Source organism: Suricata suricatta, chromosome 6, assembly GCF_006229205.1.
Source record: "Suricata suricatta isolate VVHF042 chromosome 6, meerkat_22Aug2017_6uvM2_HiC, whole genome shotgun sequence".
Taxonomy (NCBI): domain Eukaryota; kingdom Metazoa; phylum Chordata; class Mammalia; order Carnivora; family Herpestidae; genus Suricata; species Suricata suricatta.
Window position 1 is genome coordinate 109994818 of NC_043705.1, and position 27919 is coordinate 110022736.

The window sequence follows — 27919 nt, forward strand, 5'->3', positions numbered from 1 at the left end:
TTTATGTCTAAGACTTGAATTGGTATCAGCTGGAATACTATACTGACATTTTCAGTATTACACCTCAAGAAAGACATAACAAAGCTGAGGAAAATCTACACAGGGCAAAAAGATTCATCAAAAGTATGCAACTGATATGAGATAAAAAACAAAACTCAGAGTGGTCTGTATACCTCTCTGGTTATGATTCACAGCATCTTGTTGAGAGCAACAGATTGCTACTTCACTTACTCATTCTTCAAACTAGAAAGAAGAGAACTTAGAAGCATTACTAATAAACTCTATAAAATATGAAAGTTTATTATAGAGAGTAAATCCCATAATATTAGAACAAGAAGGCAATCTCTTGATGCTTAGACGATGGTCACTGGAAAAATTAAAACAGCACCCTCATAAATTAATAAACACATGGCAGGTGTAAATTATCCTCCTCTCACTCATACCTATCTCACTTCTTTCACACTTGACTAGGCAAGTGGTGTTCGATTAATATTTGAAGAATAAGAAGGTGGTCCCTGGTTGAAGAGGTAAGGGACTGGTGAAAAGCGTCGAGGCAGAGTGAACTGGAATGTGAATGCCTCAAAGCAGGAAAAGAAACAAGTTCCAGGCTTGGTGTGGCTGGAACACAGAGTATAAAAGACAGTGGTACAAGATAAACCGAGAGAGGAAGGCAGGACTTAAATCATCCAAGACCTCAAAAACCATGTAAGGATTTTAATGTTACCTTTTAGATCAGTTAAAAAACAACAACAATGGATTTTATACACAAGAAGAGACAAAACCAGCAGCTAAAAAACTCTATTCTGGTTATCCTTTGGAAAATGCATTAAAGGAAGATTGAGGTGTCTATAGAGATCAATTTAAAAACTACTGCAGCAATCTAAGTGAAAGATGATGCTGGCCTAAACCAGGATGAAGGTAATGCCAGCCAGCAGATATAGTTTAAAGATAAAACCAACTGGCCTTAAGCCTGACATGTTTTCCAACTTTCTGTCCCTTGTCTGTTTACTCACCTGTTTATGTATCTGTTTATATCTCTAATAATATAAATGGTGTTTAGATCTTTCAGTGTGACCTATTATTTATATGACGCTGGGATGCCTGGGTGGCTCAGTCTGTTAAGCAGCTCAGGTCACTGTGAGACCAAGTCCCAAGTGGGACTCTGCACTGAGCATGGAGCCTACTTAGGTCTCTCTCTTCTCTCTCCTCTCTCTGCCCCTACTCTGCTCAGGTGCATGCCCGCCCACTCTTTCTTTCTCTTTCTCTTTCTCTCTCTCTCTCTCTCTCTCATAAAATAAACATTAAAAACAATAAAAAATTAAATTCTCCTTACAGAGTCAAAACTGAGTGATGAAAGAATGTAAACTGGAAGAAGAGTAGTTAAGAAACACACCAAGACATCTAATAATGCTAAACCAGATAAATGAAAAGTATGCTTATACTATTACACATTTTTGTTAAGACTTAGAGACTTTACAAAATTTATGCTATCTTACGACATAGATATAAACAAGAAGTTGTATCTAAAGTAACACCCACATACTGAAAAATTTTGTAAGTGACAGTTACCAAAATTCTATCTACTACTGATTAACAGAGTATTATTTATTTGTTGCTAGTTGTAATCTCTCACGCATAATGTAGAAATGTAATTTGTGTGTACATACATACATATAGTAACAATACAATAACTGGTTCTGTAAAAACCCAATATACTTAGTTTTAGGACCACCTGTTAAGTGTCTTAAACAGGAGTGTAACTGAGAAAATAAAACATACATATTCATTCATATGAATATGTTGTTACATATGTATGAATATATGTTGTTACATTATACTCATGTTTAATTCATATCCATTAAATTAAAATGTTCTGACTGCTACTTATAAACACCACAAAAATGAAGCCTTTTGCAATTTTAACCTCTTAATATCTATATATGACTTAATATTTGTGTATTACACTTAACACAAATTGTCTTCATCTTTTTGTGATGAATTTTTCTTAAAATTTATACACAATCTAGAAATTTAAATTCAAATCATTTTCCTGGAAGAACCCAGAACATGGTACTGCAAAGCTAGGGTCCAACAATAACCCTGAAGGCAGAATCACAGCAGTGTGCAGTAGGCAATCCTTACCAATTTTTCATCAACTGTTATGAGCTGTGTGTCTCGCGCCGAGTCCTGTGCCAGCCTCCACGTGGCAGTGCTTAGTGACCTGCAGTGCAAGACTTTGAGTTAAAAAAATGATCGATGTAACGAGAAACGAGAGGCAGATAAATCCCACATCAACAAGCTACTTTAACAATATCTGTCTTATAAAACAAAAAGAACATAAAGAAAGAGAAGGCACAAAAATCCTTTTCCTCCCCAATTAGTTCTGTCTGCTGAGTTTCTAGCAGACTCACTCAGGAGTTCACAACAGTGTGCACTTTATGTCAGTCTATAGGCTCTCTGTCACAGAAAGGCTGTCGGTGACAAGTACTGAACACGGTGTGTGTACAGTAGCTGGTTTGTCACTACCGGGAAGAAAAATGCAAAATTATATCAACTCTTCTATATTACTGATTCTTAAATGATGGCATCAGAAAGAAAAAGAAAAACCTCAATCATATTCTTAATGGCCTAAAGTAATCGTAAAATTATATAATGTTTACAAATAGTTTCTTCATTCTAATTTCAAAACAAAAGTAGTTTAAATAGAAATGATTTGTATGATCATGTTAACTAACAGTTTGGCTTATTAGTTAACTAGTTATTAACTAGTTTGGTCCCGTATCCCTTTCACAGAATTGAACAAAGTCTAAATAGTTAAAGTAGAAATATTAACTCAGAACTATAATGGGCACCAAATCTAATTCCTTTACATTAGCATCATCCCAACCTCACCTGGAAGAAATTACTTAAAGCTAGCAGTTTTTTAATTTCATGTACACACTGTGGTCTATACTCATGAATGTAAGAGTTGTCACTGATTGTGACAAGTTAGCGTTTTAGAATTTCTCCAAAATATTAAGCCATTCAATGTAGACTTCTCTTTTCAAAGTCAGCACCTACAATTGGACTCAAATTTCAAAACCAATGGAATTTACAGTATTGAGTTCTTTTTTAAATAAGTATAATCACCATAATTTTGACACAACATAAATGCTAATTCCTGATGCAAAACTTCATGTTCAACTTTCAACAGCTATGGTCCACACAGCTTTATAGAAAATCTGTCTACTAATAGCATAATTTTTAACTGATAATAAAGAAGACTTTTTTGCCTTATGAACATATATTTTTTAAATGTCAGTTATTTCCCAAAATTAATAATTTTACCTTGCTCACAAATATATATTCACAAAATACATCTACATGGAAATTATTTTAAACTATTTATATAAATGGTTAAAATACATGTCCTGGTTGTTACATTATAGTATAATTAGCACTTTCAAAAATCCATTTACTCTGGGGAGAGCGGCTGGGACTCTTGATTTCAGTATAGGTCATGATCTCATGGTCATGAGATCTAGCCCCACTGGGTCTGAAACCTGATTGGAATTCTCTCTCTCTATCTGTCCCTCCCCTGTGTGTGAGCTCTCTCAAGGAAAAAAAAATCAATTTACTCTGGAAATCAATTAAGAGAATAAACATGACAATAAAAACATTCTTAATACTTTTACCTAAATCCATATATTGTAAGAAAAAACTTAAGGGCACCTGGGTGGCTCAGTCAGTTAAAGATCTAACACCTTTATTTCCGCTCAGGTCATGATCACTAATTTTAATAAAAGTCCATCTCATCTATTTTTTTCTCTCATGGCTTTTGCTTTTGGTGCTGTATCTAAAAACTCAAAAGCAGGGCACCTTGGTGGCTTAGTCGGTTAAGCCTCTGACCTCGGCTCAGGTCATGATCTTAACCATCGTGGGTTCAAGCCCCGCGTCATGCTCCATACTGACAGCTCAGAGCCTGAAGCCTGCTTCCGATTCTGGTCTCCCTCTCTCTCTGCCCCTCGGCACTCATGCTCTGTCTCTCTCTGTTTCAAAAATAAATAAAATCATTAAAAAAAAAAAACTAAAAAGCAAACCAAGGTACCTAGAGTTTTATGCTTGATAGTTTGGCTTCTTACATTTAAGTCTATGATCCATTTTGAGTTAATTTTTGTAAACGGTGTAAGGTCAGTGGGTAGATTATTTTTTCTGTATGTGGACATGTTGCAGTTCCATTAATGAAAAGATTATCTTTTTTTCCTTTGGATTGTCTTTGCTCCTATCTCAAAGATCAGTTGACTATATTTGAGTAGTCTATTTCTCAGTTATCAAATCTATCTATCGATATATTGGTCTATTTACCAATTCCACACTGTGTTGATTACTAAAGTTAATTAGTATTAGTCCTCTAACTTTGTTATTCTTCTTCACTATTACATTGAATATTTGAGGTCTTCTGTCTTTCTATATAAGATTAAAATCAGTTTCTTGATATCCACAAAGTAGCTTGCTGAGGTTTTGACTGGGATTGTGTTGAATCTACCAATTAAGTTGGGAAGAACTGGCATCTTAGCAATATTGAGTCTTCTTGTCCATATATATTTATTAGGATCTTTGATTTCTTTGGTTGGAGTTTTGGAATCTTCTTCATGTAGATCTTGCAAATACTATTTTTATTACTTCAAAATATTCTCTTCAAAAAGCTTTAATGGTGAAAAGATAAAAAGAAATTGCATTGGAAAATAATATCTAAATAAGAATAAATATTACTAATTCAACGTACTAACACTATTCTCCCTCTGAAGCAAATTAATGAATAGTAAAATTCCCACATCGCTTGTAGCAGTTTGAAAACATGGCTCCATGGGGTGCCTGTGTGGCTCAGTGAGTTAAGCATCAGACACGTGATTCTGGCTAAAGTCATGTCCCATGGCTCTCGGGATTGACCCCAGTCAGTTAGTGCAGAGCCTGTCTGGGATTTTCTCTCTCCCCTCTCTGTCTCTTCCCAGATTGTGCATGCAACATATAGGTTCTCTCTCAAAACAAACAAACAAACAAACAAAAAAGAAGAAAGAAGAAACATAACTCCAACAAATTTCTTTGACTCTCCTTCCTCCCATCAAGAGCTGCAGGTTCCCTATTCCTAGATTCTGAGCCCTGTGAAAATATGAAAATATGTGTGTTTCCAGGCTCAGGTCTTAAAAATTTAGTAGTTTCCATTTCCTGTCTCTTAGAACATTGCTTCTTGGGATATTCACTCTTGGAACCCACCCACCATATTGTAAGGAAGTCTAAGGTGCCCAAAGGGAGATCCATGGGAGGAAAAATCAATAACCAATGTCCCTTTGCCAGCCATGCGAAGGATCCTCTAGTTCAATTTGAGAATCCTAGCAGATACCGTGTGGAACAAACATGCCTGCCAAACGCCCAAAATGCAGATTTGTAGGCAAAACAAATGACTCCTTTTGTTTTAAGCAACTGAGTTTTGGGGCAGTTTGTGTCCAACCATAGAGAATAAAAACATCTTTACAAATAACGGAAGATGCTATAAGCATTACAATTGAACCAGTAACTTGAAAAGATCAGCAATGATCTGTTCAACCTCTAGACAAAGTAAAATTCTCAATCTTATAGAAATTATTAAGGAATCAAATCCTCAACCTTCTGAATAAACCAATTGTTGTCAATTTATTGGAAACTGAATTAACCCAAATTCACATTAAATCAGAAAGTGTTTAGTTCCATAAAGAAGTATTAAGTTGTAAGAAAATATTACTAAGAATTCTAACTGAAACATTAAAGTAAAAATGTATACACATTCTCTATGTTTATCTAAGATTTCAAAACAGTTGGCATTTGGGTCAATCACCTTCAAGTTAATGATCTTGAAGCTTTTCATATCAATCAATAGAGAAAACTTTTTATGTCTTTATCTTGAGAGAGAGAGAGAGAGAGAGAGAGAGAGTCAGAGAGTGAGCCACAGAATCTGAAGCAGGCTCCAGGCTCTGAGCTGTGAGGACAGAGCCCAATGCAGGGCTTGAACCCACAGACTGTGAGATTCATGACGTGAGCCAAAGTTGGATCTTAACCGACTGAGTCACCCAGGCGCCCCAGGAAACCCATTTTAAATACAGAGACACAGATAGATTAAAAGTAAAGAGATGGATGGGGCGCCTGGGGGGCTCAATCAGGTAAGTGTCTTTCTCTTAATTTCAGCTCAGGTCATGATCTAAAGGTTCACGGGATTGAGCCCTGGGTCAGGCTCTGTGTTGACAGCATGGAGTCTTCTTGGGATTCTCTCTCTCACCCTCCCTCCTTCTGCCCTTCCCCTGCTCTATCTCAAAATAAATAAATATCTTTTTTAAATTGAAGAGATGGAAAAAAATATACCATGCTAACAGTAATCAAATCTTATTGCAATAACAATATTAAACTCAGACAAACTAGACTTCAGACCAAGGAAAATTATCAGGAATAGAGGCATGTGGCTAGCTTAGTTGGTAGAGACTCTTGATCTCAGGGTCATGAGTTTGAGCCCAACATGGGATGTAAAGATTACTTTAAAAAATTACCAGGAATAAAAAGGGGTATAATAACATCATGAGAAATAGATCAATTTTCCAAGAAGACATTAACAGTCCTTAAAGTATACATGCCCAAGAGCATATCCAAATATATGTGGCAAAAATCGAAAGAGCTACAAGGAGAAACAAATTTCTTATAGTAGTTGGAAACTTCAACACTCTTCTAATAGTAACTGAGAGCCAGCCAGAAGAGTATCAGTAAGGATACAGTTGAACTGAAAAGCTGTATCAATCAAATGGATTTCATTGACATTTACAGAATTCTTCACCCAACAACAGCAGCACACACATCCCTCTAAGCGCATATGAACATTCACCAAGATAGGCCACATTCTGAACCATAAAACACACTTTAACAAACTTAAAAGAAAAATCACACTATGTATGCCCTCAGTCAAAAATGGAATTAAAAAAAATGGAATTAAACTAGAAATCAGTAACAGAAAACTGGAAAATCCTCATTATTTGGAGATTAAATAACATACTTCTAAATAAATTATGGGTCAAAGAAGTCTCAGAGAAATTTTAAAAGATTTTGAACTCAATGAAAATGAAAATACAACTTTTAAAATCTAGGGGATGCAGCAAATGAAGTGTTTTGAAACTTAAGAGCATTAAACACATACATTACAAAAGAAAAAAGTCTAAATTAGTAATCCAAGTTTCTAAGAAAAAGAAACAGAAAAGTGCACTGTAAAACTAAGGCAAGCAGAAGAAAAAAATAATAAAAGTTATAGCAGAAATAATGAAATTATAAACAGAAAATTGGTAAAAAAAAATCAACAAAACTAAAACTTATTCTTTGAAAAGATCAAAGGAACTGATAAATCTCTGGACAGGCTAACCAAAAAGAAAAAAAAAAGAGGTGTCATCGCTATTGACACCACATACATTAAAGGGATAATAAAAAATATTATAAATATCTCTGTGCGCAAAAATGTAGTAACTTTGATGAAATAAACTAATTATTTGGAAAACACAAACTACTAAAACTCACACAAGGAGAAATAATCTAAGTAGGCCTACAGTCATTAAAGAAATTGAATTAATTAATGAATCCCAAAAAAAAAAAAAAACCAAGCAAGCACCAGGCCCAGACAGTGCTTCTACCTAATTCTCTACAACCTCTTCCACAAAACAGAAGCAAGGAAACGTTTTTAACTTATTCTATGAGATCAGCATTATCTTAATACCAAGACGAGAGCAGGTGGAAACACACACACATTTAAAAAAGGAAAACTACTGACCATGATCTCTTATGAACACATAAAACCTCAACAAAATATTCGCACACTGAATCCAACAATGTATAAAAAGATTAATATACCATGACCAAATGGGATTTATTCCAGGTATGCAAGGCTGGATCAGTATCTGAAAATCAATGTAATCCAGTATATCGACAGGCTAAAAAGGAAAAATCACATGATCATATTGTCACATAAAAGGCATTTGACAAAATCCAACACTCATACTTACTACAAACTCTCATCAAACTAGGAACAGAAGGGGACTTCCAAATCTCATAAAGAACATATACATGAAATCTACAACTGACACATGTAATGGTAAATATTTCTAAGACTGGGAAAAAGGCATGATATCCTTTCTCACTGCTTCTATTTAATACTGGATTGGAAGTCTTGGCTAAAGACAATAAGACAAGAAAGTGAATTAATAAGCATACGTATTGGGAAAGAAAATATAACAGTGTCCTAGTTTACAGAGGACAACGTGGTCTAAAAGAAAAATCTCAAAGAATTAACAAAAAACAATGTAGCGCTAAAAAAGTAATTAAATAGTAATTTGTGTGATATTAATAGATAAAACCAATTGCTTTGTTATGTAACTAGCAATGAATAACTGGAATTTGATTTTTAAAATGCAAAACCATTTGCCTTAGCATCAAAAAATAAATATTTATCAGTAAGTCTAACAAAATACATATAAGATCTATAGGAATAAAACTAGAAAATTGATGAAAGAAATCACAATAAATGAAAGTACATTCCTTGTTCCTGGATAGGAAGATTCAGTATTGTTAAGACATCATTTCTCCCCAACTCGAGCTATACATCCAACACAACAAATCAAAATCCCATCAAGTTATTTCATGGATATTAGCAAGCAATTCTAAATTCATATGTAAAGACAAAAGACACAGGGCACCTGGGTGGCTCAGTCGGTTAAGCATCTGACTTCAGCTCAGGTCATGATCTCACAGCTCATGGGTTCAAGCCCCATGTTGGGCTTTGTGCTGACAGCTCTGAGCCTAGAACCTGCTTCAGATTCTATGTATCCCTCTCTCTCACCCTACCCCTCCCCAACTCGTACTCACACATGCACTGGCACACACACACTCTCTCTCTCTCTCTCAAAAATAAACATTAAAAAAAATCTTTTCTTACAAAAGAAAGACAAAAAACCCGCTAAGAGTCCATACAGTACTGAAAAAGAACAACAAAGTCAGAGGACTAAACACTGATTTCAGATTCACTACACATATCACTAACCAAGATAGCATGGCACTGGCAGAAGGATAAGCAAATAGATCAATAGAACATAACCAATAAATAGCCCAGAAATAGACTACTCAAATATAATCAACTGATCTTTCAGATAGGAGCAAAGACAATCCAATGAAAAAAGATAATCTTTCCAGTAAGTGTAACTACAACATATCCACATACAGAAAAAGTAATCTACCCACTGACCTATCCAGTTCACAAAAATTAACTCAAAATGGATCATAGACCCAAATGTAGAAGCAAAACTATCAAGCTTCTAGGAGATAACATAAACTCTAGGTACCTTGGTTTGCTTTTGAGTTTTTAGATACAACACCAAAAGCAAAATCCATGAAAGAAGAAATCGATGAGTTGAACTTTTTAAGAAGTAACAACTTCTACTCTGCAAAAGATACTTTAAGACAATGAAAATACAAGCACAGACTAGAAGGAAGTATTTGCAAAACACATATCTGATGAAGAATTTGTATCTAAAACATACAAAGGGGTGCCTGCTCAGGTCATGATCTCAGTTCGTGGGTTTGAGCCCCATGTTGGGCTCCATGACGACAAGCTTGGAGACTGGACCCAGCTTCGGATTCTGTCTCCCCATCTTTCTGCCTCCCCGCCCCCACCCACTCACATCCTGTCTCTCTCTCAAAAATAAACATTAAACATACACAGAACTCTTCAAATTCAACAATTAAAAAAAAACAGTAAAAAGTAGGCAAAAGATATGAATAGACACCTCATTAAAGAAGATACAGAGATGGCAAATAATCATATGAAATGTTATTCAACATCATAAAACTCAATGAGAAGCCACTATGTACCTATTAGAATGGCTAAAATTCAAAAAACTGACAACACCCAAATACTGACAAGCATGTGGAGCAACAAGGAGTCTCATTCATGCTGATGGGAATGCGAACAGCACAGCCACTTTATAATACAGTTTGGCAGTTTCTTACAAAACTAAACATAGTCTGAACATACAATCCAGCAACTGTGCTATGACGTATTTACCCAATTGAAATGAAAGCATATGTCTACACAAAAATCTGTACAAGAATTATTTATCACCGCTTTTTTCATAATTGCCAAAAACTGGAAGTAACCAAGATGTCCGTCCTTCGGTAGGTCAACTGGTAAACTGTGGTGGAGCCATACAATGGAAAAGAAGTCAGTGAGAAAAAGGAATTGGCTGGAGAAAGTATTTGCAAATTACATATCTGACAAAGGATATCCAGAATATAAGGGCACTTGGATGGCTCAGTGAGGTAAGCGACCAACTTTGCCTCAGGTCATGATATCAAAGTTCATAGGTTTAAGCACATAGTCTGCTTCAGATCCTCAGTCTCTCTCTCTCTACCTCTCTCTCAAAAATAAACAATTAAAATAAAAATTTTAAATATGCAAATGACTCAATAGACATTTCTAGAAGGGAGAACACAAATGGCCAATAAACATACGAACCACTGTGCTGTTCTGTTCAACACATCAGGGAAATGCAAGTCAAAACCAAGAGATACAACAACATACTCAGAATGGGGAAGGAAGAATGGGAGTGAAGGAGGAAGGAGCAAGTGCTAGAAGGATATGGAGAAAATGGAACCACTGGTGGGAATGTAAAGTAGTATAGATAATATGGAAACCAGTGTGATAATTCATAAAAAATAATAATAAAAATACAATTACCATATAATCCAGCAATTCTACTTCTGGATATAAATTTAGAAGAACTGAAAGCAGAGATCTGACTAGATATTTGTTCATCAATGTTTAGAGCAGCATTACTCACATTAGCCAAAAATGATTAAATATAATTGAGTGTAGGGACATCTAGGTGGCTCAGCTGGTTAAAAGTCCAACTCCTGGTTTCAGCTCAGGTCATGATCTCACAGTTAGCCCTGCACTGGGCTCTATGCTTGAGATTCTCTCTCTCCTTCTTTCTCTGCCCCTCCCCAGAACACGTGCTCACTCCCTCTCATAAAATTGTAAAAAAATAATTTAGTATATACATATAACAAAATAGTATTCATTCTTAAAAAGAAAAGATACTCTGACACCTGCTATGACACAGATGAACCCTGAAGAAATGCTAGGTGATACAAGCCAGTCAGAAAAGGACAGAGTATGATTCCAATCAATATTAAGTACCTGGAGTAATGAAATTCATAAAAACAAAAAGTAGAATGGTGATTGCCAGGGACTGGGAGGAAAGGAGAATTGAGAGTTATTGTTTAATGGGTACAGAGTTTTAGTTTTAGAAGATGAAAAAAGGTTCTGGAGATGAAAGTGGTGATGGTTGCACAAGAGGATGAATGTCCTTATGCCACAGAGCTATACTTAAAAATGGTTAAATTGGTAAACTTTGTATTATGTAAATTTTACAATTTTTAAAAAAATATGCCCCATAAAGAAACTGTTGACCCTGCTTATAAGCACTAATAAAGAGGAATACACCCATACAAGTTTCTCAAAGCTGCTGATTTACAGCTTTGCCTAGAGAAAGCTTTTGAATGTATGTACATAGGTCTATATATAATCAATGTCTTCACACATTTTTATTTTTTAAAAAGTTTTTATTATTATTTTGAGAGAGAGAGAGGGAGCAGGGAAAGGGCACAGAGAGAGAGGGAGAGGCACTAAGTTCCAAGCAGGCTCCTCACTATCAGCACAGGGCCTGACGTAGGGCTGGAACTCACGAACTATGATCATGATCTGAGCTGAAACCGAAAGCTGGACCTTCAACTGACTGAGCCACCCAGGCACGCCAACCTCTTCACAAATTCTTAGAAGATCAAATTGAAGCTGTTGAACTTCAATATGATGACTCATCTGTACTGTTTCAGTATATTTGCCAAAAAAAAATGCATGCCTAGTGCACGTCTATATAACACAAAATGATACTTTATTGGTCTTTGCCCAGACCCTTCTATTTATAATGTGTCTTACTTATGCTTAGCCATTTCTCCCTTTTCATTTCTAATAAACTTTTTTCGTTTTTGATGAATAACATACCCACGAAAAGTGCACATCATATAAGTGTATAGCTTGGGAAAGTTTCACAAAGTGAACATACCCTTGAAACTACCACCAAAATCAAGAAACTGAACATTCTTAGTACCCTGGGAGCTCCCTTCTCTTCTATATCCTTCCTCTTCTCTAAAGGAGCAGAGATGCATGCACTGACCCCTTATTGAGATCAGCCCCACAGATGACGGAATAAGTGAGTGAAAACTGGGAACGGAGACTCTGAGGGAGGGGGCGCCAGCTCAAGGTGGAGCTGGGAAAGGGAGGGCCCAGAGACTTAGCCCCGGGCCGCAGAGAGTGCAGGTCCAGAGGCTGCACAACACCATGCAGGGCCACAAGTGCGCAGAACGGCCATGCAGGTTGGCACAGAATTCTGAAAGCTGCACGTGAGATGGTGGCCCTACCCAAGACGGCAGTGCAAGAACCGGCCTCCAGGAGGTACAGAACAGAGGGGAAGAAGAGAGACTGAAGGGAGACTTTAGCCTGCAGCACAGCAGAGACATAAACTTTCCATTCACAGGCGCTGGGCGCAGGGAGAGAAGTCCGACCTACTCAGCGGGCTTGCAATCCCGTGGGCCCAGCAGCCCGCAGACCTCAGGTGGAGCCAGAGAAGGCCTGGCTCTCGAATCCCCCTGCACAGTCCTGACCAGAAGGCCTGGCTGCCAGAGGTTATTTTAATGGTGGTGGAAACTTGTAAAGTGGGTAGACTAGGATTTGAAGGCCTAGCGGAACTTAGAAAACCAAAACAATCTGACCCGCCCGTGGCATGGGGAGGTTGGATTCAAGAGAGTGGCTGGCAATGCATGGTCTGAGAGAGACTTGAGGCACCACCATTCTGCATCCACTAAGGTGGGGCCTCAGAGACCAGGCCCAGAGACCTGACATACTTACATCGAACCATGCCCATCCATGCTGGAGAGCTGGATTCTTCATGCTATTTTTTAATTTTTTCTTCAATTTTTTCTATCCTAATTATTTTTAATTTTTAAGCTTCTATAATTTTTTCCCTTATTTTCTCTTTTCTATTTTCCTATTTCATCCTTCTTTCCCTTTTCCCCCTGGAGTCTGGGAAAGACCAACATTTAACACAGCTGTGATTAGATCAACCCTTACCATCCAGATATTTTTTGCTTCTCTCATTCCTATCTTTATCCTCCGCAGGTTTTAGGCTCTCAGACTGTCCTTTATCTGTGCCTGTCTCTGTGCCCCTGGTTTTTTTTTTTTTCCTCTTTCTCCTTTCCTGTCCTCTTTTTTCTTTCCTGCTGCCTTTTTTTCCTTTCCCATTTGGGTTGCTTGTTTACCAGATCTGTCCTTGTGTTTGCGTCCTTGTGTTCCCTGTGTGTTTCTCTGTCTTCCTTTTCAAGGCTACCTCAAAAAACAGGCCAAAGCACACATAGTGGAAAGTCTCAAGTATCACTTAGTAAGGAAATATATTAATTACAAGCACAAGAAGAGAAACTGAGAGACACCATTAAAAGAACATCTCCTAAAACAACAGGCCCTGGACAGTCAAAGAGCCTCCTTTCACAGAGTGATACTAACAGGCGCACAGTGTAGAAAGAGCTTTTAAAACTGGTAAGAGACAGAAAGCTAGCCAAAATGACGAAATGACAGAACTCTCCTCTAAAGAAATTCCAGAAAGAAATCACAGCAACAGAACTGCTCAAAACAGACACAAGCAACATAAATGAACAAGAATTTAGAACGATTATCATAAAACTAATCACTGGGCTTGAAAAAAGCATAGAAGCTGTCAGAGAAGATATTGATACAAAGAGTAGGAACCGTCAAAATAGCTGTGATGAGTTAAAAAAGGCTATAAATGAGGTGAATAATAAGATGGAGGCTGCCAATGCACGGATTGAAGAAGCAGAGAGGAGAATAGGTGAATTAGAAGACACAGTTATAGCAAAAGAAGAAGCCGAGAAAAAGAGAGAGAAATTGATACAGGAGCACGAAAGGAGAATCAGAGACCTGAGTAATACAATCAAATGGAACAATATCCATATCATAGGAGTTCCTGAAGAGGAAGAAAGAGAAAAAGGTCCTGAAGGGGTGCTGGACCAAATTATACACGAAAATTTCCCCAATCTAGGGAAAGACAAAGACATTGAAATTCAAGAGACATACCAAACACCCTTAAGACGTAACGTAAACCGACCTTCAGCACGACATATCATAGTGAAACTGACAAAATATAAAGATAGAGAATTCTGAAAGCAGCTAGGGATAAAAGGGCCTTAATATACAAAGGGAAACCTATCAGAGTGATTACAGACCTATCTACTGAAACTTCGCAGGCCAGAAAGGAATGGCAGGAAATCTTCAACGTGATGAACAGGAAAGATATGCAGCCAAGAATTCTTTATCCAGCGAGCCTGTCATTCAAAATAGAAGGAGAGATAAACGTTTTCCCAATTAAACAAAAGTTGAGAGAATTCATCACCACCAATCCAGCCCTACAGGAAATCCTAAGAGAGCCTCTATGAGGGAAATGTAACAAGGAATATAAGGTACTAGAGACATCACTACAAACATGCACTCTACAGGGAACACAATGAATCTAAACCCCCATTTTTCATTAATAACACTGAATGTAAATGGACTGAATGCTCCAACCAAACGACACAGGGTAGCAGAGTGGATTAAAAACCAAAATCCATCTATTTGCTGTCTACAAGAGACTTGCTTTAGGCCTGAAGACACCTCCAGATTGAAAGTAAGGGGATGGAGAAATATCTACCATGTGACTGGACACCAAAAGAAAGCCGGAGTAGCCATACTTATATCGGACAAACTGGACTTTAAAGTAAAGGCAGTAACAAAAGATGAAGAAGGACATTATTTAATAATTACAGGGTCTCTACATCAGGAAGAGCTAACAATTATAAACATCTATGTGCCAAATTCAGGAGCTCCCAAATACATAAAACAACTAATCACAAACATAAACAATCTAATTGATAAGAATGTGCAAATTGCAGGGGGCTTTAATACCCACCCCCCTTACAACAATGAATAGGTCAACCAGACAAAAAGAAAAATCACTAAAGAAACAATGGACCTGAATGGCACACTGGAGCAGATGGAATTAATAGATATATTTAGAACTCTGCATCCTGAAGCTAGGGAATTCACTTTCTTCTCAAGTGCACATGGCACATTCTCTAAGATTGATCACATACTAAGTAATAAAACAGCCCTCTATAAATACAAAAGAATTGAGATCATACCATGCACACTTCCAGATCACAATGCTATGAAATTTGAAATCAACCACAGGAAAATGTCTGGAAAACCTCCAAAAACGTGGAGGCTAAAAACTACCCTACTGAAGAATGACTGGGCGAACAAGGCAATTAGAGAGGAAATTAAAAATATATATAGAAACAAATGAAAATACAACAATCCAAACTCTCTGGGACACAGCAAAGGCAGTCCTAAGAGGAAAGTTCATTGCAATCCAGGCCTATTTCAACAAACTAGAAAAAGCGCAAACTCAAAACCTAACAGAGCACCTACGGGAACTAGAAAGGGAACAGCAAGAGCTTCCCCAACCAAGCAAAAGAAGAGAAATAATAAAGATCAGGGCAGAATTAAACAAGATAGAATCCACAAAAACAATTGAATAGGTCAATGAATCCAAGAGTTGGTTTTTTGAAAAAATAAACAATTGATAAACTCTAGCTAGGCTCCTCAGGAAGAAGAGAGAGAACACTCAAATAGACAAAATCATGAAGGAAAATGGATCTATTACAACAGATCCCTCAGAAATACAAGCAACCATCAGAGATTACTATGAAATATCATATGCCAACTAACTGGACAATCTAGAAGAAATGGACAAATTCCTAAATGCACATGCACTACCAAAATTCAAACGGGAGGAGATAGAAAATCTGAACAGTCCCATAACCAGTAAAGAAATCGAATCCGTTATCAAAAATCTTCCAACAAATAAAAGCCCAGGGCCGGATGGATTCCCAGAGGAATTCTTTTTTTTTTTAATTTTTTTTTAATGTTTTTTTTACATTTATTTTTGAGAGACAGAGAGAGACAGCATGAGCTGGGGAGGGTCAGGGAGAGAGGGAGACACAAAATCTGAAACAGGCTCCAGGCTCTGAGCTAGCTGCCAGCACAGAGCCCGACGCAGGGCCTGAACCCACGAACCATGAAATCATGACCTGAGCCGAAGCAGGACACTCAACCAACTGAGCCACCCAGGCGCCTCCTACCAGACATTTAAAGCAGAGTTAACACTGACTCTTCTCAGGTTATTCCAAACAAAAGAAGTGGAAGGAAGACTTCTGGACTCATTCTACAAAGCATATATCACTTTGATTCCTAAGCCAGACAGAGACCCAAACAAAAAAAGAGAACTTGAGGGCAATATCCTTAATGAATACGGACGCAAAAATACTCAACAAGATACTGGCAAATTGAATTGAACAACATATAAAAAGAATTATCCATTATGATCAAGTGGAATTCATTCCTGGGTTACAGGGCTGGTTCAATATTCACAAAACCATCAATGTGAAACATCACATTAATAAAAAAAAAAAAAATCATATGATTCTGTCGATAGATGCAGAAAAAGCATTTGACAAAATACAACATCCCTTCTTAATAAAAACCCTCAAGAAAGTCAGGATAGAAGGAATTTACTTAAACATCACAAGAGCCATTTATGAAAAGCCCACAGCTAATGTTATCCTCAATGGGGATAAACTGAGAGCTTTTCCCCTGAAATCAGTGACATGACAGTGATGTCCACTCTCACCATTGTTGTTTTACATAGTTTTGGAAGTGCTAGCATCAGCAATAAGACAACAAAGGAAAGAAAAGGCATCAGAACCAGCAAAGAAGAAGTCAAATTTTTACTTTTCGCAGATGACATGATACTCTACATGGAAAACCCTATCGACTCCACTAAAAGCCTTCTAGAACTGATCAATGAATTCAGTAATGTTGCAGGGTACAAAATCAATGTACAGAAATCGGTTGCATTCTTATACACCAAAAATGAAGCAACAGAAAGATAAATCAATAAACTGATCCCATTCACAATTGCACAAAAAATCATAAAATACCTAGGAATAAATCTGACCAAGGATGTAAAAAACCTGTATGCTGAAAACTATAGAAGACTTATGAAGGAAATTGAAGAAGACACAAAGAAATGGAAAAACATTCCGTGTTCATGGATCGGAAGAATAAACATTGTTAAAATGTCAGTATTACCCAAAGCAATCTACACATTCAGTGCAATCTCCATCACAGTTGCACCTGCTTGTTTCTCAAAGCTGGAACAAACTATCTTAAAATTTATATGGAACCACAAAAAAATCCCGAATAGCCAAAGTAATATTGAAGAAGAAAACCAAAATGGGAGGCATCACAAGGCATCACAGACTTTAGCCTATACTATAAAGCTGTCATCATCAAGACAGTATGATATTGGCACAAAAACAGACACATGGACCAATGGAATAGAACAGAGAACCCAGAACTGGACCCACAAGTGTATGGCCAATTAATCTTTGACAAAACAGGAACGAGTATCCAATGGAAAAAAAGACAGCCTCTTTAACAGGTGGTGTTGGGAGATCTGCACAGCAACATGTAGAAGAATGAAATTAGAACACTTTCTTACACCATTCACAAAAATAAACTCAAAATGGATAAAAGACCTGAATGTGAGACAGGAAGCCATAAAAAGCCTAGAGGAGAAAGCAGGAAGCAGCCTCGTAGACCTCAATTACAGCAGTTTCCTCCTGGACACATCCCCAAAGGCAAGGGAATCAAGAACAAAAATGAACTACTGGGACCTCATCAAGATAAAAAGCTTCTGCACTGCAAAGGAAACAATCAAAAAAACTAAGTGGCAAATGGCATATCAGATAAAGGGCCAGTATCCAAAATCTATAAGGAACTCACTAAACTCCGTACCTGAGAAAGGAATAATCCAGTGAAGAAATGGGCAGATGATCTAAACAGACACTTCTCCAAAGAGGACATCCAGATGGCCTACAGGCACATGAAATGATGCTCAGCATCACTCAGCATCAGGAAAATAGAAATCAAAACCACACTGAGATACCATCTCACACCAGTCAGAGTGGCTAAAATGAACAAATCAAGAGACTATAGATGCTGGCGAGGGTGTGGAGAGACGGGCACCCTTCTACACTGCTGGTGGGAATATAAACTGGTGCAGCTGCTCTGGAAAACAGTGTGGAGGCTCCTCAAAAAACTATCGATAGAACTCCATGACCCAGCAATAGCACTGTGAGGGATCTACCCAAGGGATACAGACGTGCTGATGCATAGGAGCACATGTACTCCAATGTTCATAGCGGCACTTTCTACAATAGCTAAATCATGGAAAGAGCCTAAATGTCCATCATCTGATGAATGGATCAAGATGTGGTATGTATACACAATGGAGTACTACATGGCAATGAGAAAGAATGAAATCTGGCCATTTGTAGCAACGTGGATGGAACTCGTGGGTGTCATGCTAAGCAAAGTAAGTCAGGTGGAGAAGGACAGATGACATATGTTTGCACTCATAGGTCTAACAGGAGAAACCTAACAGAGGTCCATAGGGAGGGGAAGAGGGAAAGAGAGATGGGGAGAGAGAGGGACACAAATCATGAGAGACTACTGAACACTGAAAATGAACTGAGGGCTGAAGTGGGAGAGAGAGAGGGTGATAGTCATGAAGGGGGGGACACTTGTGGGAAGAAGCACTGGGTGTTATATGGAAACCAATTTGACAATAAACTATTATTTTAAAAAAAGATACTTTATTAATATATTAATACCAATTACCACACTAGTGATTTTTCAGACCATTGCTTTGGCACCATTATTCAAAACATGTTTTTCATAATAATAATTGATACTTTTGTGTTATCAATAGTTGTTAACAGCAAATCTTCTTTAATATATTAATGATTATAAAGAATAAAACACAAGGAAAAGCAAGCCCAGGTGAACAAAATAACTACTCTAATCAAGTAACTACTGGACATTTGCAGTTATCTACTTCATTTACCTTTTAGCATCAAAATCCTTAATTCATCACAGTAGTTATTACTATCTTTACAAAACAAAACAAGATTCTACTAATCAACCACACAAAATCCTCTATGTTCCTCACAAGGCTTATGTGTGAATCATTACAGTTGTGCCCAGTATTCTAGTTCTCATTCCATGCATATGGTAAGATTACACTTCACCACCATCTCTAAAGTTAGGTATGGGCACGTGACTTATTTCAGCCAATGAAAGAAAAAGAAGTGACACTACCTAGTAGTTTTAAGTCAGTGCATAATTGTCTCCTTTCCCCTGTCGGAGAAACCACTGCTTCTCTTCCTCTGTCAGTGGTCAGTGAGGACAAATAGCAGAGAATTAGAGCTTCTGGCTGTCCCACTAGGGATATGAAACATGAACAAGAAATAAATCTGTTAGTTTTAGCCACAGATATTTTGGGGTTTGGTATCTTAACTGATACAGCTTGATAAGCAATTCTCTATCCAAGTACCTCTGTAGGGAATGCCATAGGAGAACTTAAGTTGTATAATATCTGTTTCACATTGACTGTTTGAGGTTGGCAGTATTACACATTGAAAGTTTTACTATTTTCAAGTGAATCAAGATGTCACTTTTAAAAAGCACATTTTTGATCTTTAAGGGCCACGTGATTTATTTTCTTATACCTTCAAAGCTTAGAATGAATCAAAAAGCCATGAGACAATTTGCTTCACACCAGCTTTAATGCTACTGCTTCAGCTTATTTAAATTTATCTAATTTAAAAGAGAAAGAAAGCAATGTATTTTATCCTCATTTATCTTCACTTTGAAGTATTCCAAATTGTCATTGATTTACTTCAGTTTAGGAATCTTTTGGTTTAAAACTTCTAACTGCCACAAAACCATTGGGATTATGTTTGAATCATAAATATATTTTAAAATAAAATAAACTAAATCACAGAAAATGTGCTGAAATTAAAAGGCATGAAAACTGAAGAGACTAGCATTCATCAATCTAGAAATATCCCATCAAAGTGAAAGCTAGTTGGTACTTGCTGCTTACTCTTCAATTCAAAGATGAAGTATCTGTCCCTTAGCAAACCTAGCACTCTTGGGCACACAATTTCTTAAAGCCAATGACTACATGGTTGACAGTAATTACAAATACATTTAGGAGAAAAAAAAATCACAAACATTAATTTTTTTTTTAATTCATGAAACAATTGGCAAAAGAGTTATGCAGTAACTTCAGAATCAGTCAGACCCATGTTAAAATTCCAGATCTACCACTTATGAGCAATATGATCTTAAACAAATTACTTCACAACTCTGTACTTCAATTTCCTCATCTGCAAAAATAAGGATAATAATACCTCAGAGAATGACTAGGAGAATATATAGCTTGTTAAGTAACTGGCATCGAGTGCCGGGTGTACAGAAATGTTCACTTCTTTCCCTCCATTAACACCATTACCAGCTCATTTAAGGGCAAGAGAGCAAAGGGAACCCTACCAAAGACTGACAAACACATCTTTTCCAGATTTTCTCTAAAAAATGTAAACAGCTAACTTTCCTTTTTCTAATTCACTAAGTACTACCAAATCCACTCCTGTCCTTATTCCCTCTCATTTTGACTAATAAAACAATCACTTAATTGGTGTCCCTGATTCTAGTCGTACCATCCTTAAAGGCACCTTCCACATCACCAAGTAATTATAATCAATCATTCCACTCCACTACTTAAAGTCCTTCAGTAACTGGTGGTAATTTATCTTAAAACATGGGTAGAGTACTGTGATATTTATAATTTACTTTCAAATAGCTTGGATAAAAAAGAATATACGTGTATGTATATTTTGCTCTTATACATATATATGCATATATATTCATATATGTATTTTGCTTACCTATACACACATAATACATAATGCAAAATGAGCAAAAAACAGCAAAATATTAACAATGATAAACCTAGGTGGTGGGTTTATGGATTCATTGTAGTCTAGCTTTTTTGTATAAGATTTTAATAAAAACTTGAAAAACAGGGGTGACTGGCTAGCTCAGTTAGTGGAGCATGCAATTCTTGATCTTAGGGTTCTAAGTTCAAACCCCAGGCTGAGTACGTAATTACTTAAAAAAATAAAACCTTACAAGGAGTTGAAAGCCTGAAAGCAAAATGAAAAATTTTATTAGTATGCTTTGTTCATGGAAAAATGGAAAGACTAAAAATGTATTTGTTTGAATATGCACAAACTCCAAGCACAGGAACCTAGTAACAGTGATTTCTTGGGGGGATGGGGGTGGGAAGCAGTGATAAATGAGCAAATGGGAAACAGAGATGAGAAAGACTCAAACAATTTACATAGAAATCTAAGACTACATTATCTCTTTAAACTATTACACTGAAAAGTAACGTTGACCACATTTTTACACACTGCATGTGGTTACTGTGAGGATTAAATGAGACAATGTATATAAAGCTTTAGTAAGTGCTTGGCACTTGGTCAAAGCTCAGTAAATGCTAGCTAGTCCAGCTGTCGAAGAAAAAATAAATCTTCAGTATTAATAGTACCATCTAATATGTACAAGTTAATTTTAATCTACACCATCAGATGGTTAGTTGTGCTCTCCAGAAGTGACTACTTATGCACATGAATTCCAAATCATCACTATCAACATTCAGATCAATGGATTTTTTTGATTGGTGTAAGACAAGACTGAAATTATTTTTCCTTGATGAAATGACTGGTATTGGAAATATATAACTGCTAGGAAAACCACATGGGCACCACTGAAGACAGTTTAACAATTTAGCAAGCTCAACAGCCTGAACTTTTAGAACACTCAAGATCATTTGGGACGAGGGTCTCCCACTTCAAAGAAGACACTGTTGTCTAACTTGACCAATCTTATTATCAGACTACTGCTACTGTTTATCTTTTAGTGAACCAAGTCTCTCATCACAGGGTCTTCATGGAGGACCCTGCTATCTGACTTGACAACATACCATTCTGCCACTCACCCACACATATCACAGGCCCAAAATGGAGTCAATTATGCTGGACCAAGTCATTAAATTAGGGCTTAATATCCAATTAATTGCAGTTTCAACCTTCCCCAGAAATGTGGTTTTAAACAGTCAGGAATTTACTGGTCAGCACCAATGAAATAATAGGGGCCTCTCTCCATCCCCCAAAGGAAGAGTAGATAATCAACCTAATAAGACCCTCTCCCCAACTCACCCCCAAGGTGGGTGGCCTTACCCAAAAAATTCCTTTCCTCTATATTTAAAAAAATTTTTTTAACCTTTATTTTTGAGAGACAGAGAGACAAAGCATGAATAGGGGAGGAGCAGAGAGAGAGAAGGAGACACAGAATCTGAAGCAGGCTCCAGGCTCTGAGATGGCAGCACAGAGCCTGACAGGGGGCTCGAACCCACAGACCGTGAGATTATGACCTGAGCCAAAGTTGGATGCTTAACTGACTGAGCCACCCGGGTGCCCCTCTTCTATTTTTTTTTTTTTAATGTTTTAATGTTTATTTACTTTTGAGAGAGACAGAGCACGAGTGGGGGAGATGAGAGAAAGAAGACAAAATCTGAAGCAGGCTCCAGGATCTGAGCTGTCAGCACAGAGCCCAGACACGGGGCTTGAACCCATGGACTGTGAGATCATGACCTGAGCCTAAGTCGGACACTCAACTGACTGAGCCACTCAAGCACGCCATCCTTTCTTCTGCTTATAACTTCTTTGTCCTACTTAAAAAAAAAAACCTTTCCCTTTCTGTACCTTCTAGAGCACCTTTCTATTGGCTAGATGGCATGCTGACCAATTCATGAATTAATAAAGCCAATTAGATCTTTAAAATTACTCGGTTAAATTTCTGTTCTTTAACAATTCCTATCATCAGAAGTTGGTACCATCTACCTTTAGTGAGCCAAGGCTTAAATGAAGTATAAGTGCATAAATGATAATATGCACTTAACACATTTTTTAAATCTATTCCAAGTAAAATTATTAGCAATAATTATTATTTTTGAGAAACTAAAGTTGTTAAATCAACAATTCCATTTAGAAGTTTTAAGTATTTATTAGATTAACCCTAAAATTCACACCAATTCTAAGAATAGATTCAACTACAAAAAATTTTTCAGATTAAAAACAAAAAAATAATTAGGGGTACTTGGGTAGCTCAGTTAGTTAAGTGTCTGACATCAGCTCAGGTAATGATCCCACAGTTTGTGAATTTGAACCACACACCCGACTCTCTGCTGTCAACACAGAGCCCACTCGGATCCTCTGTCCCCCTTTCTCTCTGCACCCTCCTCTCAAAATAAACATTAAAAAAAAAAAGCTTTAAAAGTAACTAAACAACGATTCATTTCCCAAAATAGCTATAGTAGATGTTTGCTACCTATGACCTGTTTTAGAGCAATTATTTTTTTGACATCAGGCACAAATCAAGGAAAGATTCAGTGGGGCGCCCGGGTGGCTCAGTTGGTTAAGCAACCAACTCTTGATTTCCATTCAGCTCACAATCTCCTGGTTGGTGAATTCAGGCTCTGTGCTGAAAGAGTGGAGCCCACCTGCAATTCTCTCTTCCTCTCCCTTCGCCCACCCACACTTTCTGCTGTCTCTCTCAAAATAAATAAATAAATGTTAAAAAGATTTAGTAATAAATTACTATAACTAAAGATGAGTTAATAAAAGAAAAACTGAAAACATTCTGTACTAGTTTAGCAAAGCAGTGCCGCTTTGAAATACAGTATTATTTTTAAAATAATGTCTATAAAGTTAACCTATTAATTTGTTTAAACAAATTCAAATGCAATCTAAAAAACCAAAAATGTAAAATACAACCTAGACTTACCACTTCATAAACAAAACACAACAAAACACATATACACAAGAACACAAAAAGCTACATAAAAACAAAGATACACACACACACACACACACACACACACACACACACAGAGAAAATGTCATAGTGGTTAGCTTAATAAAGAAAATAGGCTATTATTCAACTAATAGTTTTATAGGCATTCATACCATTAAAAAAAATAAAACTAGGGGTGCCTGGGTGGCTCAGTCAGTTAAGCATCTGACTTCGGCTCAGGTCAGATCTCACGTTTGTGGGTTCGAGCCCCGTGTCAGGCTCTGTGCTGACAGCTAGCTCAGTGCCTGGAGCCTGTTTACAGTTCTGTGTCTCCTTCTCTCTCTGCCCCTCCCCTTCTCATGCTCTGTTTCTCTCTACATAAAAATAAATAAAACATTAAAAAAATTAAAATAAAATAAAATAAAATAAAACCAACAATCACTATAAAATTTATCCAAATCCAGTCAGTAAAACTGAAGACTGATAATTCTGAACAAAGTAATTAAAAACTGCACTGACATAAAGAAAATTACTAAGCTAAACACCTAAGTCTATTGTCAGGTATACACATGATTCAATTTCAATCACAAAACTAATATTAATCAATGAGAAAATGAGACATGAAACCAGCACGTTTTCCTTTGACCTTTCATAATTACATCCCATCTTTTAAAAATATTACCTAAGGAAGATTTTAATTGAAATATAATCGACACAAACAGCATATTAGTTTCAGGTATACAACATAATGATTCAATATTTATATATATATTGTAAAATAATCACAGTGAGTCTAGTTAACATCCATCACCATACACAGTTACAAATATTGTGATGAGAACTTTTAAGACTTACTCTTTTTGCAACTTTCAAATATGCAATACAGTGTTATTAACTATAGTCACTATGCTACATCTATATGCATCTTAAAAAGATGTCTTAACTTTACATTTTCTTGACAAATATCCAGGCAATAAAATTTCCTCTGAAGAAAAATCTAAAAGACCTGGAAAGAGCTTATACTTCAACTATAAAGTAGTATATCTATGTTCAAAAAGCCAAGATGAACTCTGCTGATCATATATTTAAGAATGTAGGGGGGCACCTGGGTGGCTCAGTCGGTTGAGCCTCCGGCTTCAGCTCAGGTCATGATCTCACGGTTCGTGAGTTCGAGCCCCATGTCGGGCTCTGTGCTGACAGCTAGCTCAGAGCCTGGAGCCTGTCTTCCGATTCTGTGTCTCCCTCTCTCTCTGCCCATCTCCTGCTCACGCTGTTTCTCTCTCTCTCAAAAATAAATAAAACATTAAAAAAAAAAAAAAAAGAATGTAGGGATGCCTGGCTGGTTTAGTTGGTAGAGTGTTAACTCTTGATCTCAGGGTTGTGAGTTCAATCCCCACATTAGGTATAGAGATTACTTAAAAATAAAATCTTTTTAAAAAGAAAGAAAAAAGTATACCAAGATTCTAATTCCTATTCTCAATCAAGAATCTATTAAAATATCTGTGTTGGGGCCCTTAGCTGCCTCAGTCAGTAGAGCATGCAACTCTTGATCTCGAGGTTATAGAGTTTGAGCTCCATACTGGACACAGAAAAAATAAAATCTTGAATGAAAGCAAGAAAGAGAGAGAGAGGGAGGAAAGAAAGAGAAAGAGAAAAACATCTACTATGTCTTATGCACAAGGCTAGACTCCGTAGCTAGCTTTAAAGTTATTATGGTATAAAGGCAGACATATAAATAATGTCACTTTTTGAATGCTAATGGTAATTTCTATGATAATGGCATGTATTTCATGGAAGAACAACTGTATAGGGGAGTGAGAAGTACTGTGGGAGATGGCAGGACTGTCAGAAAAACCTCCTTAGCAATGCTGCCACGGGGCACCGGAGTGGGTCAGTTGGTTAAGCATCAACACTGGCTCAGGTCACGATTTCATGGTTCATGGATTCAAGCCCCACATTGGGCTCTGCTATGAACAGTGTGGAGCCTACTTGGAATTCTCTCCTCCTCCCACCCCCTGCCCCTCTCCTGCTTGCTCTCTACCTCAAAATCAATAAATTAAAAAAAATAGTTTGAACATCACTTTCTCTACAAAGCATCTTTTGAATTTACAAGCATATACTCTAATACTAATTTTATTGGCTTTTAGAGTTCTCTGTTCTTAACTTTTATCTTTTCTAGTGCTTGTTATGGTTAATGTGATTGCTTATTTCCTTGTCTCTGTTCCTCATTAGACGTCAGTTCTTTGAGAGCAGGAACTGTTTCTTCTTCACTGTTGTGTTTTCATAGCATAGCACAATCCTTAGCAAAGAGCAGATACTCAGTAAATACCTATGGGCTCATTTAATTATGAGTACAAATATTTTAAAATATTGCATAGCAGACGTTTCCTTAAGCAGGATAGCATTTTAGATTTTTGTTTTCCTATGAACCAACTATTTAGGGTTTTAAATGTAACCATCATGGTCAGTGATGTCACAGTTTACTGAAAAGTGATGACTTACAGTTTGACACATCCTGCTTCTTCTATATATTGAATCATAGTATTATAGACTTTAACTTAACACAACACTTACTAAAATGTGTAAGTGCAATTTTGTCAGAAAGACACCTTTTGTTGCAATTTGAGTTTTTATTAGGACACCAAAATTTTTTCATCAAAGAATGTATACTGCAAATATAGTAACTGCCAAAAGTTATTTTTTTCTGTAACAAATAGCTACACATCTATTATACTATAGACTTTGGAATAGCAGAATATTTGATATGCAGGATACATCCTTTTAAGGATGAGAATTACACATTCTGCTGTTCTAGCCCACATTAAACAAACCACATGATCTTAAATTTGTTCAGTTCTATTTGTTTTAGAAATAAAATCAATTAAAACATGGAATCTATTAGAGTTTAAGGCATTTTGGTATATTGTAGATATTGTTAAATTTTATTTAATTTACTGGGAAGGAGTTGGGAGAAGGCAAAATATGAAGCAATTGTGGGAAAAAAAGGTTTTGGGGAAAATAATTCATGACTTTTCAACTAAAATTTGAACTACTGTTTTGTGGTACTATATATAATTTAAAAGTAAATTATGAGCATGTTTGCCAAGACTGTACCACACATAATAGGCACTTAATGTGAATGAGTCAAAGTAATATGCTAAACATTTTTTAATTCCCTTCTTAATCCTAGAGCAATTGAATGCTTGGCGAAAACAAAAGTATCTGGACAGTACAGGCAACATTTTGGGGTTTTTCTTTTTGTTTTTTAAGTTTATTTATTTATTTTGAGAGAGTGAGTGTGGGAAGGCCAGAGAGAAAGGGAGACAGAGGAGACAATACATGGGTTTCTAGCTAGATAACTGGCAAGTTACTGGTAACCGTAACTAAGGGAGAAAAAGTGTGGAGTGGTAGGGGGGATGATCGTCATCAAACTGTTTCAGATATGCTGTGATTGAGAGGTCTGTGGGAAATCCGAGTGGAGACATCCAAATGAAGACTTCAGGGCCCAGAAGTCCGGAATTCAAGAAAAGGATGCAGCGTCACATCTCAGTAGGTCCTAACATCAGTGTGTTAGGCAAAAACTACAAAAAGTAAAATTATCTTTGGAAATCCTTTAGGAAGCCCCTCACCAATAAAGATATACTGTCTCTTAATAAAGCAGTCATCTCACACTGAAACAACTGCTGTTTCCTGGTTGAGTACTAAATAATAACTAAGTAGAATAATGAGAGAATTCAGTTCGAATTTTAAATGTTTTTAAAACATATTTTACCCTTTTTAAGCTGTGTGCTGACTTTCTTGAGTGAAAAGTATATATTATAGCAAATGAACCATATACACTTAGGCTTCAGTACAAATAGATGGTAACTGACGTCAAGGTAGATGAGACAC

At 36.8% G+C, this 27919-nt stretch overlaps 1 protein-coding gene and 1 long non-coding RNA gene across 2 annotated transcripts in view; one reads left to right on the plus strand and one right to left on the minus strand.

The window, feature by feature from the left end:
• NDUFS4 (NADH:ubiquinone oxidoreductase subunit S4) overlaps positions 1-27919 on the minus strand; it is a 106502-nt gene that overhangs the window by 64598 nt on the left and 13985 nt on the right. The window contains exon 2 of the mRNA XM_029940908.1: positions 2143-2221. Coding sequence (XP_029796768.1) covers positions 2143-2221 — 79 coding nt within the window. The remainder of the gene's footprint in view (positions 1-2142; positions 2222-27919) is intronic.
• LOC115293148 lies at positions 471-27705 on the plus strand. Its single transcript, XR_003909388.1, has 2 exons — positions 471-527; positions 27469-27705. It is a non-coding gene; the product is annotated as an uncharacterized LOC115293148 (long non-coding RNA).